At 25.4% G+C, this 20,948-nt stretch overlaps 1 protein-coding gene across 1 annotated transcript in view; it reads left to right on the forward strand.

Moving 5' to 3' along the window:
* The first annotated feature begins 8,581 nt into the window (after positions 1-8,581).
* The window catches only part of LOC112603830 (angiotensin-converting enzyme-like), a 38,690-nt gene continuing 26,323 nt past the window's right edge, over positions 8,582-20,948 (forward strand). Inside the window, exons 1-11 of the mRNA XM_025352604.1 lie at positions 8,582-9,050; positions 9,454-9,817; positions 14,285-14,443; positions 14,724-14,820; positions 14,912-15,055; positions 15,124-15,315; positions 15,387-15,484; positions 15,603-15,772; positions 17,391-17,515; positions 17,574-17,817; positions 20,831-20,929. Of these exons, the coding sequence (XP_025208389.1) occupies positions 8,878-9,050; positions 9,454-9,817; positions 14,285-14,443; positions 14,724-14,820; positions 14,912-15,055; positions 15,124-15,315; positions 15,387-15,484; positions 15,603-15,772; positions 17,391-17,515; positions 17,574-17,817; positions 20,831-20,929 (1,865 nt within the window). The 5' untranslated portion in view covers positions 8,582-8,877. The remainder of the gene's footprint in view (positions 9,051-9,453; positions 9,818-14,284; positions 14,444-14,723; positions 14,821-14,911; positions 15,056-15,123; positions 15,316-15,386; positions 15,485-15,602; positions 15,773-17,390; positions 17,516-17,573; positions 17,818-20,830; positions 20,930-20,948) is intronic.

The raw sequence follows: 20,948 nt of genomic DNA on the forward strand, positions 1-20,948 counted from the left end.
ATTTTTATTACAGCGCGTTTGTTTTTCTTTTGATAATATAATACAAAATATGTTTTTTTAATATTTTTATCTTTACCGTATTACGAGAATGAATATTAGAAGATAATTACCAAGTATTATATGTCCATTTAGGTATTTTATTATTCTAGTATTATATTATCATCGTTAGGATCCGTCATTATTTTATTACTGTGGCATAAATTGTAAACAGTTCATTTAACTCTGTGAAGTCCTGATGAGTTTTATTTATAAGTTAGAATTATACTCTTTGATAAGCATAGCACCGAAAGTATTTGTGAGCATACAAGATGAATGGATTATCGGAAAAACGTGATGAGCGCTCTTTCCTATACACATGAGATAATAGAATTAAGTAATTTCGAAGGACGTGGAATTTACTTAAATTCCATATAACTCTTCTGGTATTTGACTATAGTTTTAATTTTACATTTTATACAATGGTAGTACGGTATACATTTATATCGAATGCACGATATGTACACAGTCTATTTTTAGTATATTTGATTTATACATTAGTAAGAACTTATTTATGTTGCCTTTAGATATCTTATAAAATCCACTATTAATAAAAAGTAAATCATCCTTTCTTATGCTTAATCAAATTACTTCTATCAAGTTTAGTTTTATTTTACATCGTTTTAGTTTTTACTATTACTATTTATGGTGCTGTGTTTTTAGGTAATATATTTTAATTACATTTCATTTAAGCATGAAATTTAGTTTTTCTATGATCACTTAAAAAATTTACATTTTACTTAAATGTGAACAAGAATTGTCATGTCCAAAATATTTTCCATAAATATTTTTTCGAGGTAAATGAGAATGATTTTTTCTAATAGAACTTAATACGTAAGTAGATACTACAATTATTAAACTATACAAAAACTTGTTTGAATGTGTATTAATTAATTATTGATAGTTAATTCTCATCGAAATAAAATATCTGAAAACGTAAATTGATTTATTCGACCATGGACCATGGGTGCAACCGAAATAAAAAAGAATACTTTTTCGTATTAAATAGAAGGTTATTTATTTAATTAAGTATTTGTATATATTATGTATTAATTATTGGTATGCATAATGCGTAAATAATTTCCGTTGTCTTATCATTTTTTGGACGTTTTATAAGATATTACAATTTTAAACTTATTGATAATACATTTAAATTTTTTTATTGTGATCATACACAAATGTAACTGTAAAGGTAACAGTTATTTTCAATAACAATTTATAAGACAATTATTATTTAAATTTTCAATACATTTAAAAAAAATGTATAGCTAATATTTTCTTCGATATAGATTATTAGTAAGTAGGCATATAGGTGAATATATATATATATATATATATATAAATAATCAGTATTATAGGTAATATTAATTATAAAGTTTATGTTTGTGTCTTTATTATAATTAATATGTATTTAAACTATTGTATTTTAGACTTTTTTATTTAGTTTAAAATTATTTCAACAGTATTTAAAAATGTAATTGACTATTATACATATATGCTTATATTATATATATATTAGATACCTGTAAAACTAAAGTGTTCAAAAGGAATAGTTGAATAAATACTTATACAATAAATTATTAATAATTTTAAAACTTTATGTAGGTATATAATGTATATTGAAACCAAATAAAAATACTAGTATGACCGAAATAAAATAGTCTTTGAGACTTTGAATTTATATTTATTTTTCATGTTTATCAATTAATATTATTCTAAATGTTGCGTAAGAACTCTGCAGTAGGTACATTGCACTTTTAAATTAAATAATGGCTTGTTATCCTAATTGTCTATCAATTTAAAAAAATAAATCATTGTTATCCAAAAAAGGTAATATAAAGATAGTATCTCATTGAGTAATGTTCTATAGAATTGTTATTGATAGTAATGAAAATATAAATATCTATTCTAAAAATGCAATAAAAATAATGTTTATGTGAACACTCTCATAGTTATATATTTATGCTGCACATAGTGTCCTAGAATAAACATCTAAAGAAACATTATATTAAATGATAAAATGTATTATTTTAGTCAATACTCAATGTAAATGTCGGGTAACAAATAAGCCACCTAGGCGCAGATTTTAAAATTCCTCTCTCGACATTTGATCAACCCATGTATTCATCATAAAAATATTAAATTATATTAAAATAACACTGTTAAAACGTTTATATTTATTAAAAAAAAAAAAAAAAAATGTAATGTAAGACATTATATAGAATAAAAGATATTAAATAATATGTCAAATAATGCTGATCCGCCCTTTATATAAAATAAACAATAAAGAAAAAATTGTATGAAATAAAATTGTAACCCGAAATATTATAAATTGCAACTAGACGTTTTAAAAAGTTGTGAATAAAAATGAAAAATGAATCGTAGCTTAATATTTTTCATTTTCAAATAACACAATATTATATTTAATTCTTTTTTATTATTTATGAATACTATAATTTAAAAAATTGTTATTTTGTTTCAATTATAAATGTAATATTTTATGCTAGTCTTTATCTTTTTGTAGAAAATTTGAATTTTAGGCGTCTTGGAAATAATGAATTGGTTTTTTTATCTTTTTTATCAGCCCCCTTACGAAACTTAACACCACTTAACTTCATGCGCTTTTCATTTATGTTGATTGAAAAAGAAATGCTGTAAAAAATATTAAGCCTGTTTAATTTTTATTTATTCAATCTTGACGAGACTTTGATAGTGTAATAAAAATAATTGCTTGATAGTGTACAAATAAATAATTTGAAATTATTATTATAAAACAGGGAATACAGTGAAATATTGCTTAGGGAATGAAACAAATACGATTAAATGTAAGTATGTGTATTTGTGTAAACAGTTGATACTTGGAAATAATATGAGTGAAAAGTGAAAACAGAAGTGTGTCGGACCGAGTGATTTAATATGGTATCTTCAATAATATCTGAACATTCACTGATGTAATAACTCTGTGGTAGACGGTATAATAAAATAGTATGTTACTATTTTTGTTATACAAATTTTTCGATAACTTATAATTCTTCTTGACAATTTTATTATAATACTTTAGAAAACTTCAAAACTTTTGTTTTCACTGTCAAAAAAGTTTATAAATGTTGGTAACTAGTGAAACTGGTTTGTTTATACTGTTTAGTTTCCATGTCAATGAGACAATGTATTATGTGTATTATTATTGTTTATTTTGTAATTGTTTCACCGAAAATTGTTAAAAAGAAATGAAAAAATTATAATTTTTGATTGATCATTGTATTGTTGTAATACATGTAATATTGTGGCTCATTCGAGAACGGTTGTATTATATTTATATACCTATAATAATATTAATATTAATATTGTAGTATTATGTAGGTTAATTAGCGCTAAATAAATAATAACAAATTTATAATAATAGCTATTTTAAAAAAATATAAAATTATGGCTATTTTTCAGTGATATGGTGCCGGTTCTTTTTCATTTATTTACACAATAATATCGAATAGTTATTAAAAATGTATAAATTATTAAATGTAATATACTCAATAATTTATGTGTGTATATATATATATATAAAGTAATAATCAGTTTGTTTAAAACAGTCACACGGACCAATAACAGTCATACCATATTATATACTGTACCTATACTATTTTTAGCGGACGTTTATATTTGAATGATATAGGTAAGTACCTATGATATGAACTGTGTTTATAAATCGTAAATACATTTCGTTTGAATGTGTACCTACTTGATTATATATCATATGTTATTATCGCTGGCGGAAATACGTTTCCTGGGACAACAGGTATAAGCTTTCTAAAATGATTGTTTACAATAGTAATATACCCGCGACCAAGATAAAAACACCATAAAGTCGCACGATTTCAAAAATATTACTTATTTTACACCTACTGAAAGAAAAATTGAAAAATCAAAATAATAATTATATCAGTTTGTTTACGTTAGTACCTACATAATATATATACTTATATATATATTTATGTAATAATCAACGAACCGTGAAGATGATAATTTTTTGTATATATATTTTACGACAAGCAAAAAATATGCGATTTTTGGTGGAAAAAATGTATTGTACTTATTGTATATCAGCAGACAATAGAATTTATTTATAAATATGGATTTACCATATAGATGATGGTAAAATATGTTATAATATCATATGAACACAACATGGTGAAATTTGCCTTAATCGTGAACACATACAGCTATAGATAGATGTTCATAAATTAATTTAAATATAAAAATATTTCACAATCGGTGGAGTGCATATAAAAATACAAGTTGAGAGTATAAATATCATAAAAAAAAATATACTGTATAGTGCAGTATTCCGTTGAGCCGCTCCTGTTGGGAAAATGCGTGACGGGTGACCTCAAGCTTTGATTAGCGTTATTATACGATACAAATTAAGTGTGCAACGCATAATAATTAATTATTGTTAACGCATTTAATTGCACGTTAACAGAATTTCATAGTTAAAAATTATGATGACGTATCGTTGCTGCAGTATTTACTATTTAGTAAGTTTTACATAGTGTAAGTACTTTTATTAAGTAAGTAAAGTAAGATTATTGTAATTATTATTTTAGTATCCACTGTTAAAGTTTGACTTTAAAATAATAGTAAACTAGTGTTGTATTTTATAAATTTTCAAATAGTTTAGCCAGTTACGTACTTGCATCGGTTAACAACACGGATAACTGAGAAACTGAGTATACTTAGACACTTTTAGTGATTATTAATTAATACATGTACCTATACCCTTTTTTAGGCTAACTATAAGCTATATTATTATAAATTTGTTTGGAGTTTTAATTTTCCGACGTGGGATAAAAAAAAAGTTATTCATAAGCATTTAAATCTTGTATAATACCTAGATAATTATAATCTTGACAATGTCTACGATAATATTATATGCAAGTTATAAATGTAAAGTTACCTATAATTTCGTATTTTTTTTTACATATTATTAAGATTCAAATCTTAATAATTTCTTTTTTACTGTTGAACTTAATATTTTCATATTAAATTACATAATAAGAGCGTTATATATATATATATAAAATATATTACTGAATTTTAAAATAAACTCCTATAATATATCCTTTATTTAAACACTAGTAAAATATTCTTACAAACTTGGATAAAAATTCATTTACATATTGATTAAGTCAAATCTGCATCACTAACGATTATAATAAATAACAAATTGTAATGATTACCTAGCAATAATATATCCTTAAAATGGGAAAGAAAAAATATAAGCACGTACAAATATGCCTACAAACTATATTTAGTTTATGTATAGGTACTAATGTACTATAAGTTATTATGTAGGTACTATTTTCTCAACTATTTTATTTATTACGCTTTAATCAACATATCACGCACATTTCGTATATTATATCTAAATAGAGTATAAGTATAAGCATCTATTACATCTAAGAAATATATTTTCTATTGTTTATTTTTTAAGCAATAATTTTAATAATACATTAATATCGATAATCCATAGCGTAATTTTTAACGAACTTTCTATGGTTCGTCTATATATTAATATTTTTCAACACCAAAACTGTGTATATTCTATAATATACAAATAGATTCAAATAGAATTCTGCATTGATAAAAATGCGATGCGTGGACACTTATAGAAAATATGCAATTATTATAAAAAAAAAAAATCGCTGTCAGTGATTCGTCTTGTTCCGTTTTTAGGGAATCGTAGATAATAATTATAATTGTCGTCGAAAATTGTTTTCCGACTGCATAATACAATATTGTCACCGTTTGCTTTCTACGTTCAACAACAATATGTGACCGGTAGTCGGAAGACTATGCCGTAGTTTTTCTCATTTCTGGCTGTCAGCAAAAGTTCGAAATGATTCAGCATTTGATGTCGAATGGAAAACGCACACAAACACAATAATATTATCGCACAATATTTTTATCATGAGAACCACGTCCGATTTCCATATTACCTATAGACCTTCATACACGATGCACGCGAGTCCTCATGCCGAATACAATCGTCCGCCGAAACGTTCCCACAGACCAGCTAGACCAGGCTGCACGCATATACACCTATATAATAAAATATAACGACCTTCTTATAACCCGTGTGCGAGAACATAAGCAACGAAATAAAAAAGTGTATATTATATGTGTTTACTTACCTTTTTTTCTTACGTTTATTACGATCATTGCTTTGACTTTCATCATTTTCGCAAAGTAGCCTTGTGACATAAATCAACGCGGCCGTGTCCTCGAGAATTATTATGCGAGCATCTTCTTCTTCATTTTCCTTACCAAAACATCATCTCTCTTTAAGCCCTGTTTTCGTCAAAATCACGTGCATTAAGAATTATCGTGACTAAATCGACGTGATGACAGCCACTTGGTAATGTCCCAGCGATCTCCGTGGCTCACCTGCCATTTATACTCGACAAGGTGGTATCGGGTTTCCTGTTTTTATATCGGACCACACTGCTAATATAATAATATTATGTTTGAAAAATTGTGAAAATTCTACATACCTACCTATAATTTATGCAAATATAGCAAACACCCGTAATATTTATAGTTTGTTATTCGAACTATCTTACAGTAGTCACGGTTACATGTGCATATTATATATTAAACGCGTGAATACACAATACACGCGTTAATTATAATTTATAACAATCTATAACAGAGTAATCTGTTTTAATCTTGGTAGCATTAATATTTTTTATAAAAAAAAAATAATTTTTCATGTTTTATTTTAAGTTTACAATCAGTATTGAAAATGTAAGTGAAGTGTGATGTCAAAACGTTATTAAGTCTTATTAAAGAGTTCATAGATAGAACTTTAGTCTGTGGAAAAATTAATTTTTTTTAAACTAATAAGTTATTAAATCTCTTGTTATATTTTAAGTCTTTAGTCACTTGAAATGGTAACAGACAAGAAGAATATATTTTCAAAAAGACATTTTGCTTTCTATAATATAATTTAAAATATAAGTTTTCATTAAAAATATTTTAAAAACCTTAACATTTATCATGATAAAAAGTAGTAATAATGTTAATCATGTTTATGACAAAAAACTTTTTTTATAAATTATATACAAAGATCTTATATTTTTACCAAAATATAATAATAATTATATTAGTATTTATAGCCTACAGTTAATGAATCACTCTATATACATAACATATAATTTCAGACTTGATGTAAATAATTCAAACAATAACTTTTATACAATGTTTATTATAAATTATATACGTTAGATTACAGGGCTAGGTAATCCAATCATGTATTCAAATGACGTATACTCTTTATAGTATACATAAGGGCGACTCTAATCGTCCCATTATATCATAAAAATGATAAAAAATGTTTAATCTATTAAATATAGTTGTAATAACAAAACATTGGTATTATTTTTATATTCTAATAACGATGACGGTATTCCGTAATCGCAAATAGCTATTATTATTAACTATTTAAAGTAGTTATACGGTCATCTATAAAAAATTTTTAAGAGCATCATTACTTTTTTAAGAATACAACAACTGAGATTGGAATACTATTAGGTCTTGTTATTATGATGTCGACGAAAACAAATGAAACATCGGTAAAAATTGCTGCTTAGCTCCATATGAGTTGAGATAATATGTCTTGAAGGTACATAAACAAATTAAAACTGAACATATATATATATATATATATAAATATGTATATAGCAATAGCTAGTGCACTTATTAGTGTATAGTATGCGAGTTAAACCTTAAAAGAATACCATTAAATAAAGTCGATTGTTGAATTGTATGTACTTTGTAATACTGTAATACTGTATTATACTTTATTTAATTGTATGTGTCCTGACCATTATTATACATTTCTTTGTAAAAATTATAATATTAACTGACGAAAGGAAGACAAACGTGTGACACTGTGACAGAAGACTTTCGGGCATATATTGTTATAATACTCTATTGTAATGATTGTCGATAGGTGCGTATTCGATGATCACGTATTTCAATGCGGTCACCGGGGTAAACGCACAGAGGTATTATACCAATCAGGAAATGTGAATCCAGACTTTTAGAGTACTTATATATATATAATATAATATGTATGTTAGCATAATGATAGACAGTCTAATTGATTGATAATATCGCATTAAAAAAAAAATCATACAATATACGTTATTGTAATGTCAATTCTGAAAATACATTTTTTGATGTTTTTATTTTTTATTACAATATAATATTATGTTTCGTTTATTTTGTTCAGAAAGACAAGCAACTAAGAAAAAAATGAGACTTCTCGTCGGCAGATCTCGTTGACTATTATATTATGCTATTATGCGGTTCAAGGCGAACTTTCGACACGCGCCGCCGTCCAGCGGAGAATCGTTTTTGTGTATATACATCGTTTCCCCACCTACGCCGAACCGTTGTTTTATTACCATTATTACTATTATTATTATTATTATTAGGAAGCCTGGCGGCAGCGTTCAAGTCTCTTCGCCATCGTCGGCGTCGTTATCAGTATCTATGTACGACTCATTAGGCCGCCTCATATATGCGATGCACACGATTTGTCTGCCAGCAGTCCGATCATCGCCGTGTTCGCGTAGTTTTGGTTTTGTGTGATGGAGTTTGTCTCTTTTTGAATATTCTGACTTTTTTTTAGAAAACGTTTCTTTTTCCGATAAACACGCTTATAAATAATATAAAACAAGAACCTATCGTTCTATTATACTTTGAAACTCAGTAAAAACGAGTATATTATCGTATAAGTGTAACAATCATTTTCATTGAGTTTTCCGCTGGTAATATAATATGAACGTCTTAACGACGATCGTTGTCGTTTCGGCAACGATCCTTTCAATCGTGAGGTTGGCCCGATGCCAAGTTGACCAGGTGGACAATAAGTACTTGGATCCTAACGATTATTTTCTAGCCGGTGGAAATCAACAAGACCGACGTCGTATTCTGCAGGACGCGTTCAACAGGTGTGTTTATCTTATAGTTTTATCCAGTAATTTTACAACCTATGCAATAATAAATATATACAACACTATATTTATTATTAATATATGATGTACATTTTAATCTTTTTTGAAAAAAAAAAATGGTCAATAAAAAGAGATAAATTACATTAAAGTGTTATGTCTATGTAATATTTTATACTTATAATTTTTTTATAACTTTCTAGAAATATATAACATACGAGTATTAATTAAATACAAATTTTCAATGTCTCTATAATGCGTATAAATAAATATTTTTTAGTAATTTTTAGCAATCAATTGTTACAAATTAGATCTTACCTACTACTTCTTCTCAAATTCGATAAATTTATTAAATTTACATTCAATATATTGGTTACAATTTTAATTTTTTTTTTTGGTACAGATACTCGATACAGCAGCAACAACTGGAGGAACAGCAACCACGGACTGGTTTTGATGGGATATTCCAACAACGACAGCAGCAACCTCAGCAGCAGCAAGGGTTCCAGCGGGGTGGCAGGAAGTTCACTACCGATGAACCCGAACAGAATTTCGAAACTACCGGAAGGTTTACGTCCCGGTCTGATCCACGGACGTCGCCTATACCGACACCTTCGATTCAACAGGGACCGTTAACATTATCCAACAGCAACATCCGACAATTACTGCAACAACTTGACGTGGCGGGATCGCAACAGTGCAACCTTAACGTGCAGGCGCAATGGGATTTCGAGACAAACGTCAACGAAGGAACGCAAATAAGAGCGGTAAGTTCTATTGAGATTATTAGTAATATTACTATAATGGTTATATATATAACTGGATGATGTCCGGGATATTAATAAAAAATTACTACTATATAATATTTTATAACATAATATAACTATAATATGTATAACAAATACTTTTTATTAATTAATTAAGTAAATACCTACATTTTTTTAAGCTATACTCGTACAGTTAGGAATCCTATGTTGGCCACAAGAAAATTGTTGACGATAACTAAATTTATGATTTTTTGTTTACCTATAGGCTATAATACTACACCACTGATTTATACAATGAGTCATAAAATGATTATATTACAGTTGATGATCTAAAATAATTTTATATTTAATTTATATCGATCATTGTAAACATAAAAATGTATTGCTAATTTTATCTCTTGCAATTGTATAGGTATTTATATTAATGTAAAAAATTATAGCATACTAAACTCGTATCTCTGTGAATTTTATTCACAACACAATTATAATAATCATGTATTATATAATTCTATATTTAAATATACATCATTACACCGTGAGTAGGTAATTTTCATAAATTATACAACTTGTTGTTAATAATTTAGAAAAAAAAAATGCTTATTTTTGAGACAAGTCTAGCAAATACGTCAGTTACGAACTTTTTTAAATAAATAATAATACGTACAGACAGTTATTCGGTTGTAAACTGAAGTGAAAAACTAGTAAAATTTGCAGTATAAAATAAAACGGTAATAAAATATATATTGTATCGAGTTAACAATAATAATAATGATGATATAAATTATATAATTGTGTTGACATGATGTTATGTATATGATTTTTTTTAAGTCACAATAAAATAAACTAACAATTTTTTTTTTTTTGATATTTCTACTTAAACATATAATATATTCGATTGGTGAAAAATTGATAAAAAAAAATGACGAATAAATATTCGTATTTTTATAGTATCTTCAGACAATCAATTATTTTAATATTTATAATTGTTAAAATAATTTACAAATATCCGTAAAAATATTCATCGTTTTTAATTTTAATAATAGTAATATTATTCACATTTATATAACATAATAATATACTGTGCCTTATATATGTACAATATATATTATATCTGTTTAATTGTATATGTTATGAGAATTACGTATTCAGTATGGGCATATTTCACTAGTTAATTTTGTTATAAACGGTGTGAATTTTTAACCACCGCGTTAATTCAATATAATTCAACTGCTTAAAGTATTGTATTCACAGCTATTATGTGATATATTATTTTTGTAAATTTATTATTCTTTACTCTTTGCAGTTTATAAAAATATAACATTTGCCCATTTGGTTGAATTATGAGAAGGCAGATAATTCTTCTATTATCTATTTTTACTGAGGAAAATAAAACTATGGTTATTTGTGTTTTTAATAGGCACTTGTATATTTACATTTTTATACAGGTTAATTCAAAATAAACGTTTTTGAAAATCCCAAAAATGATTTCCCTCTTTTACCATATAGGCAATTGACAAAATATTTATAAGAAGTAATGAAATATACTTAATCTAATAAAATATTTAATATAATTTTTTGTTAAACTTATGAGTTATGACTTTATCATTTCATCAAAACACAATTCCTCGATTTAATTAAAATCTGACTTAAGTAGTTTTAAATTTTAGTATTACAAATAAATTATAATAAGTAAATTGAAAATTCGGTATAAAAATAAGATAATACATTCAAATTGTTTACATAAAACATAAAATATATTATACATCCATCGTACAATTTATATTGTATTAAAATAATTAATATAAAAACATCAAGTTGTTTCTTTTACATACCTATGTGTAATTAATAAATGATAATAAAATCTTGTAATGTTATCTAATTATTACCTTACTAACGCTCAAGCTAAAGTTTGTACATCAGTTTTTTAATGTTGCTAAAAACGTAATCGTATCTATACGCTAATTGGGATTTATAGATGAATGGAGGACGCACACGAGCTCGTATTAGATTTAGGTGTTTTAATATACTGTACTGATTACACATTTGCGATAATCGAAATTATTTGGAACTACGGCAGCGGTGGTTTTTAATTTATATTAATAAGGTTATCCACAGCATATTTAAAATTACCTACATTAACAATAAAACGTTTGTGGTGGCGACTAGGTGCAAAACATTGCGTTCGAGCTACCGCCAAGTAAGAAGGTCGCATCGCGTTTGTAAAACCTACTCACGTCCAGTGATTTCTCGAGTAAAACTACACGATTTGTGGTTATTTTTATATATCCATGTCGTTTTTGGCGCGGTAATTCAAAATTATTTACAACACAACCGACCAACAATTATTCAGTTGGATGGATATGCATGACTAACGTATAAGCACAACCTTGACATTGTTGTACGTGAATACCCTACATATATATAATATGTATTATGTTATAAATTTATAATATATACAAAAAAATGACCAATAATATTATTTATAACGTTTTTTTTCTTTATTTTTAGACATGTTCAAAATTGTATTTTGCACATATAAAATAATATATAACGTATGAAAGAGTATTATATGATCGAAATAGATATTTTTTTCTAGGCATGACACATTTTTTATAAAGTTTTCATTTCGTATATCAATAATAAGGGTAATATTGTCTGTCTTCTAATTGGGCTCAGAGTCCTTCGACGAATTCGACGTATATCAAACACTATAGAAAAATCTGATGCTTATTATAATATTATATTAACTGCAATTTTTTTCCAACTATTTTTTTACTTCTCTGGAGGTTGGTTGTTACAAAACACTTTGAACAACTGACTATATTACCATATTGTCTTCAAATAAAATAAGTTTATTAATTATTTTTATTTATGTAATAATGCGATTATCAGTAATCTACGTTAAAAAATAGCACGGGGTTTCATGGGTATATAAATCGTTTGGTCCACTATTTTTTTTTTTACGCCAATGTCTTCCTATTAAAATAATTTTCGTTTCGTATTTTAGAAAACAAGTATCAAATTATATGAACGTGTGCGCTCATTTTAATTTTTTTTTTATTTATACATTGCACCAACGAGTTTTGTTGACGACGTCCTGTGTTTGAGGTGATCATGAAATGAGGATTACGATTTCATTATAACATGATACTATTTAATATTTCACTCATCCCTTCCCGTGTATAAAGTATTATAGGTTTATAATACGCCTTATATACCTACGCGAAATTACAAAATCCAATTAGCTCTCATCGTCTACCGCGGTGGCGTGGCGTAACGATTAGAAAATATTATACCGTTTTATCAGCTACGGAGCATTGTTTGTCCCATAAGCGTGAGACCAAAGGTATGTGAATCTTGACCAAAATTACACGGGAACCCCACAGTCAACCTTGGTAGTATGAAATCTGTGTTTGGATTGACGAATGACGCTTGTATATCATAGTATAGTTGGTTAATAACTGTTCTCGCATGGTCCGAATAGTTGCGTATGATATCATTTATACTATTTACTACGTCACAGCTAGTAGGAGTATATAGCATAATATGCAATGCATATAATAAATGTATATTGCCTTCTTAAGTGTACATGCGATTTAACATTATTCCAAGTGTTCTGTTGTATAAAATGTATACACAAAACATATATTTATGTATAAGTACATATAATTTAATATGTATTATATAGCATTATAATGTTAAATATTTAGTATTATGATCAACGATTATCTTTCAACAATGTTCAGAGTATTTTATAAATGTACAATGTGTATAGTAATAATATGTATTCGTATAATTTTTTCGGTTCTTAAATTTTTTTTGATTTGGCAAAGCGTGGGTAGAAAGACACAAAAAACTATTGGGATAAAATTTAAAACTTAAGAAAAATATGTATTTTTATTATTCAGGACATTATTTGTAATCATTGTGTCATGATATAATATTTTAGATGACATTAATGATGGTTAAATAAATATTAATAATTTTTTGTGAAAATATGTAACATAATTGTATTGTATATTTAAATAAAATGTAATTTAAATTAATGACATACTATTTTACTCACATTATATTTATTTAAATAGCTAAGTTAATCCATGTTATATCAAGATATTTATCATATTGTTCTTAATTGCATTACGTATGAATCATACGATGTATTAGTAATTGTTTTCCTATTGAATCGTGGAATTTCTCTTTCTTTATAAGGCGTTGAGTATATGCAATTTATTTGTCTTTTAGCATTTATTATATCCATAATAATGGTGTTGAGAATGCCAGAAATTAAATTGATATTGTTAAATTGAATTGATTATTTTAAATAATAATATTAATTAATTTATATTTAAAAAGTTTTTGAATATAATTTGAGTGTAAATGATAGATAAATATATTTATAAAAAAATATAATATCTCATATACAAATACTTTATTAATCCGTGTTATATAAATTGGTAAATTTTACAGTTGGAGCAACAACTGTTGTATTCAGAATTCCAGAGAAAAGTATTTTCGATAATGACAAGATTGAATTTGGATAATGTCATCGATCCCAACCTTAGAAGGCAGCTCAAGTTTTTGTCAATGCCAGGACCTGCTGCACTACCTCAAGAACAGCTGAGTCGAGTAAGAGTATAAAAATCACATGATTAGTGCGTAGTTAAATCAAGTTTAATGAACTTCTGTTAAAATGAGTTTACTAAAATACTTGCAATTATATTTTTCATTGACTTGGTTCGGGTTTTTTTCTCCTAACAAGAGACATAATTTTTAAAAACTCATTATAAATACAGGGAATTCCATTCATTTACATACTTTTCTTTTTCAGTGGATACTTTTTTTTAAACGTAAAATTATGTAAATCACATATTATAACGATTAACTTTTCTTTTATTTTTATTTTCAGTACAACCGGCTTATTAATGACATGTTAGCTGTTTACAATAGCGCTTCTATTTGTGCTTTCGACGAACCGTTGAAATGTGGTCTAAGATTAGACCCAGGTATGTGTTCGCAATAAGTATTATCTTGGATATGATAATAAAAACTGTAAAAATATACAATAGATATATGTAAATTATTATTTTAATTTAGATTTAAACATAATAATGTCTCGAAGTCGAGACTGGAATGAACTACAACACACTTGGATTGAATGGAGAAGAAGAACAGGACAAAAAGTTAGAGACATGTTCGAACAGCTAGTAGACGTTAGCAATCAGGCAGCTCTACTAAACAGTACGTTTCTGATTTTAAATTATGTTTTTAATATTTGAGTTATGTTTTACTACTTAAACATTGTCTAGATGTGTCGGATGCGTCTGAGATGTGGAAATTTCCCTATGAATCACCATCGATGAGGTTTGAATTGGAAGATGCCTGGGAACAAATTAAACCTTTATATGAACAACTCCATGCCTACGTCAGAAAGAAGTTACGTGACCTTTACGGACCTGAGAGAATAAGCCGAGAAGCGCCATTGCCCGCACATATATTAGGTTGTAATTAAATTATTTTGAATTATTCTATTTGTTTTGGAATTTTATTGATTTTATATTATGGGCTTTAGGAAACATGTGGGGTCAGTCTTGGGAAAATATTTTAGACTTGACCATACCGTATCCGGGAAAAAATTATTTAGATGTCACACCTCAAATGATCAAACAGGTGTGTACCTATTTTATTAACGAGTTGTATGTATTGTAATACAATATTAGTATTAAAGTAAAAAAAAAAATATGAAATAAAAGTTCTTAAATACTTAAAAGTATATTATTATTCACAGGGATACACACCAGCTGCGATGTTTAGAGTGGCAGAAGAATTTTTCATATCTTTAAACATGAGTTCAATGCCTCAATCTTTTTGGGCTAATTCAGTCGTTGAGGAACTTCCAGGACAACCTATAATTTGTCAACCTTCTGCTTGGGATTTTTGCAACAGACAAGATTATAGGTTAATATAAATGTTTGAAAATATGTCATAATCTTGAGAATTCTTAAAATAAATTACACAATAATTATGTCCAGAAATAACTAGGAAATAAAATATTATCACGCAAATTGTGAGATAAAAGCTCAAATGTGATAAATAATTTTTTTTTTTAAATTTATAATTATTTTAAAACAAAGATTAAAAAAAAAAAAAAAATTATAATACTTATTGAAAAATATTTTATTATAAATCCGTAAATTTAATTATAAGAGTTTGACTTTAATTTTTTTAAATTACAAAATATGAAAATTTTTATGTTTGACGATAATATGATTTAACTGTATAACATAATACATACAAGCCGTATTTTTATTTAACATGGTATACTAATAATTTGAAAAAAAAAATGTCATTTTTTTTGTCCTTTATAATAGCATACTTAGCTTATAAAATTAAACCATTATAAAAATATCTATTTTATTCAATAACTTTTGTTTGTAAATTTAGTTTAAAATGTTAAATTAGTTGAGTATAATCGTTTAAAAATAAACTTTATTTAAAAGATTAATTTAACGATTAGATACTGTTTATGCTCATATTATATTATAATGAACTTGAAAATGTTTTACATAATTTAATTTAATATTGTTACGTTAGAGTAGACTTAAAGGTTTTAAATGTTAAGCTTCTAAAAATTAAAAGTTTAGTACCTACTTATACATACAGTGGAATAGCCAAAATATTTGAATGAGGAGTTGGTTTAGGTATATACCTGGAATAGATAACTCAAAATTGTAGCGGGCCAGAATATAGAAAGCAAAATAAAAAAAGGTCATTTAAAATATGCATTTTAATTGGTATTATTTTGTTTATAACGTAAAAGTATTTGAACTTCATTACATTAATCATAGTCTTCTTGTTTTCATCGCTGGTTTTCTAAATAACTAAATAAAAATCAATGGGGGGGGGGGGGGGGTACAACGCTCAAACCTCCTTGGCTACAACACTTTATACATTATATTTTATCAATAATTACATTTTAAATTCTTAAAAATATTAAAAGTACAAAATATTAAACTGTTCAATGTTCATACAATTTAAATATTAAATACAAATTAAATAATTAAGTATATTAAAATATATCTCAATACATTTTTGAGAGCATCAAATGTCTTAATTATTAAATTAACTTAATGTAAAATTTAATAGGTATAATAATTTAATATTAGGCACCCTTTTTATTGCAATGATTACAAATGTTGGGAATTTAAAAAAAAATGTTAATAAATAATTTATACTTTTAATAGAATAATTTTGATTTTTACTATTACTTATAGATAATTATAAATTATTATTATACATTTTATGTCAAATTTAACATTGCAGAATTTTTATTTATAAATAACTGGAATAAAATAAATAAAAATTAAACAATCACTGACAAATTATATGTTGATTATTATATTAATTACTTATTAAATATGAATATTGTGAGTTACAAGTATGAAAATGCTAAAGTATATTGATTTATAAGACTTTAATTAATAATTAATACAAGATTGTAAAAATTAAATTTTGTGATATTAATTTTGTTTATTTTTATTTTTATAACTATATGATAAAATTGTTATTGTTTTAGAATTAAAATGTGTACTCAAGTTAATATGAAAGATTTCATTACTGTCCATCATGAAATGGCTCATGTACAATATTTCTTGAACTACAAAAAACAACCAAAGGTGTATCGTGATGGTGCTAATCCAGGTATATTTATTAAATAGATTTTAATCAAAATAATATTTATTATTTTTGGATTTTAAAGGTTTCCACGAAGCTCTGAGTGAAGCAATATCACTTTCTGTGTCAACTCCAAAGCATTTGCAAACGCTAGGGCTTATATTGAACTCTGTAGATGACATTCCTCATAACATAAACTATTTATTTGGATTGGCGATGGATAAGCTTACGTTTTTGCCTTTCAGCTTGGCACTCGACCTATGGCGGTGGGATATATTCAAAGGAACCACGCACAAAGAGAGATACAATTGTCATTGGTGGGATTTACGGTAAATTACATATTTTATGATATTTAATAGTAAGTAGTTGTCAGTAGGTACATTACATCTGATTAAATGATAATATTATTGTTGATATAGTGACTAATAAGTATTAGTCATAAGATAAATAATGATTTGATCGCATTATTTTGTATTACAATTTAAATTATATAAGTATAGTATAGAATGATATCTATATGTAGATAGAATTCGAATACATTTTGATAATAATGACTATATTAAAAATGGCCATGGAAAAAATGTCATTTACAGATATCTCCATTAATGAATATATTTTGTATTCTAATAATATAAAGTATAATAAACTTAAATTATTTAGATATTATTAAATTTATTTAAATGTGCAAATAATTTAATGTTTTATGTTATTATCATATTATCATATTCTCAATTTCATTACATATTAAGTTAAAATGTTATAGTCCCGCGTAGTACCATTTTTGTTTATTAGGGGCTGTGTATACGCAATTTACTTGCGTTTTAGCATTTAGTGATATTTCCATTATAATACATCGAAAAGATTTAAATTAACTTTAAGGAGTAATAAAGCAAAACGTTTTGTACTTTCTATTGTTTTGGTTTTCCAGATCGCATTTCATTATATCTATTTAAATATCTTATAATCAATATAGTTATATAATCTCGTTTAAAAAAGTTAAAATAATTGTACCTTCAAGCTTCAATAATTGTTTTTTGATGTTACAATGCTAACATTTATATGATTAGCTATAAACACTATAAACGAATTTGCATGTACATTGTATTATAATATTAGTAAATAATAACTACATTTTTAAAAACATATGTATGACTTTGGATTATTAATTTTAATGAAAGTTATCATTTAAAAAAATAGATAGATATACTAAATTATTATCCATTAATTATTTGGCTAATTTTTCTCCAGCTCATTTTTGTGTTTGGTTATATTTTCCTCCGATCATTTTTACATAGACATATTTATGTCTCAGCGCTGGTGAGAGATTTTACGGGGTCCGGGGAAAATTTTTTCACGGGTTTTAAACATTTTTTTTTGTGAAGCTAGAAACATTTTTATTTGGACACCTTAATATTTGTATGACATTTTTTATTTTACATAACTTATGTAAAAACATTTTTTTTTTTAAATATTAAGCTACAAATACTATTTTGTTTATATATTTTATTGATACAATTTTTGTATTATTATAAAAAAATGTACAAATTCAATGTTTACACTAAGTGTAAGTATGCAAATTTTAGACAACAATTAAAAAAAAAATGATTAAAGATTTTAATATCAAAATGATTTTTTAGCTTTAGTTATAGCAAAAATCTTTAACCAAAAAATGTTTGTTGATTATTCTTTAGTACAGATATAATATTTTATCGTCAAAGGCCAAAGTGCCAACAATATATTATTGTTTATTATTATCATACTATAATATAGGTATTAAACATAATATTAAATCTAAAGAATTAAATACCATACACATTTTTAAATGACGGACGGCTCTTACCTTTTGCCAGTGTTGTTATGATTAAACATTTTTATGCATAATATGTATTTTTTGTATGGCCATTCTAATATTATTCTCATACTATTATTTGTATTAATATATTTAAAAAAATATTTATGTAGCATTGTACCTAATGTTATAACTTTTAATTGAACTTCATAAAGGTAATTAGGCTGCTCATATGATAATGACACGAAATATATAGCATAGCATACAATGGTTAGTTTTAATAATTGGCTTAAGAATAATTAAAAATATATAAATGTTTAAAAATAACGACATAATATAATGATATTGACTTGAGAATAAAAATTTTATTTTTTTATAATATATGTCTACTTACCATAACACATAAGTATCTAATATTAGTTGTTAAAAATTTATAAATGGTTACATACCTCAAAATAACTATGGTGTACTTAAATTATAATACAGAATTATTTTCATTGCTAAAAAAATGTAAGAATTTGTTTATTTTACATTTAGTATACATTACTGTATTAGAATATAAAATTTGAATTCAATTTATTGTGTGAATTTTTAATTATAAAATGTCTATCAATGAAAATTTTATATTCATAATTCACACGGAATATTTTTATAGAGTTATTATAAATGCCAAGGTTATTAATATTGGTAGTTGATAATTTATTCATAAATATAAACACTTAATTATATTATTATACATACAATTTAAAACATGTTATTCTTAAACGTTTAACTTAAAATAATATTAATTATCTTACTAATTTAAGTTACAAATAATTTTTTTAACTTAAATTATTTGATATGAAAAATGACTATAATTTGTGACATAATAAGTATGATATAATATAGACTATATCATATTATATTAATAATACTTTAAGAGAAAAATTTTATATTTTATAATAATTACTTTTATAACATGGACATATTAAGTACCTATAGAAGATTATTTTTAATTTGTTAAACTTTAAACAAATATTGTATTAAATGCTAATATTATCTGTAGGTATAAGTACTCTAAAAGTATTAAATACTACACTCTAAAATTATTTAAAACACAAATGAATAATTATTAATAACACTTTCAATTTAATATTTATTTTTGTTTCGTATTAATTTTTAATATTGATTTACTAGATTACAGCTGCTTACCGTTTAGGTAAACTGATTTTAATTATTTGAAATTCAATAATATAAAATAATTTTGTACATACAACTAATCATTAAAAATTGATTGTGTTAATTATAAAAATATATTTTTAATGTTTATTACTTTTAATAAGTAGGTATACAATATAGGTATTTAGATAGTGATTAATATCGATTTTCTTAGAACTATAGATCATTATTAAAATTATATTCAATAAAAAAAATAAATCAATTTTATCAATTTTAAATACACATGTATTTAATGGTTTTTAAACAAAAATATTTATTCATTATAATTTTTATATTTTAAATAAAAATAGTACTCATATAAATTTACAATGTTTTTGTTTTTTTTTAATATTTAGGGAACGACTTGGTGGTGTCAAGCCTCCAGTACTGCGGTCCGAAACAGATTTTGATCCGGGATCAAAATATCACGTACCCGCCAACATTCCTTACATTGGGTAAGTACCCATTTGTATA

The sequence above is a fragment of the Melanaphis sacchari genome, unplaced genomic scaffold, assembly GCF_002803265.2.
Source record: "Melanaphis sacchari strain LSU unplaced genomic scaffold, SCAv2.0 Contig111_pilon_pilon, whole genome shotgun sequence".
NCBI classification, from domain to species: Eukaryota; Metazoa; Arthropoda; class Insecta; order Hemiptera; family Aphididae; genus Melanaphis; species Melanaphis sacchari.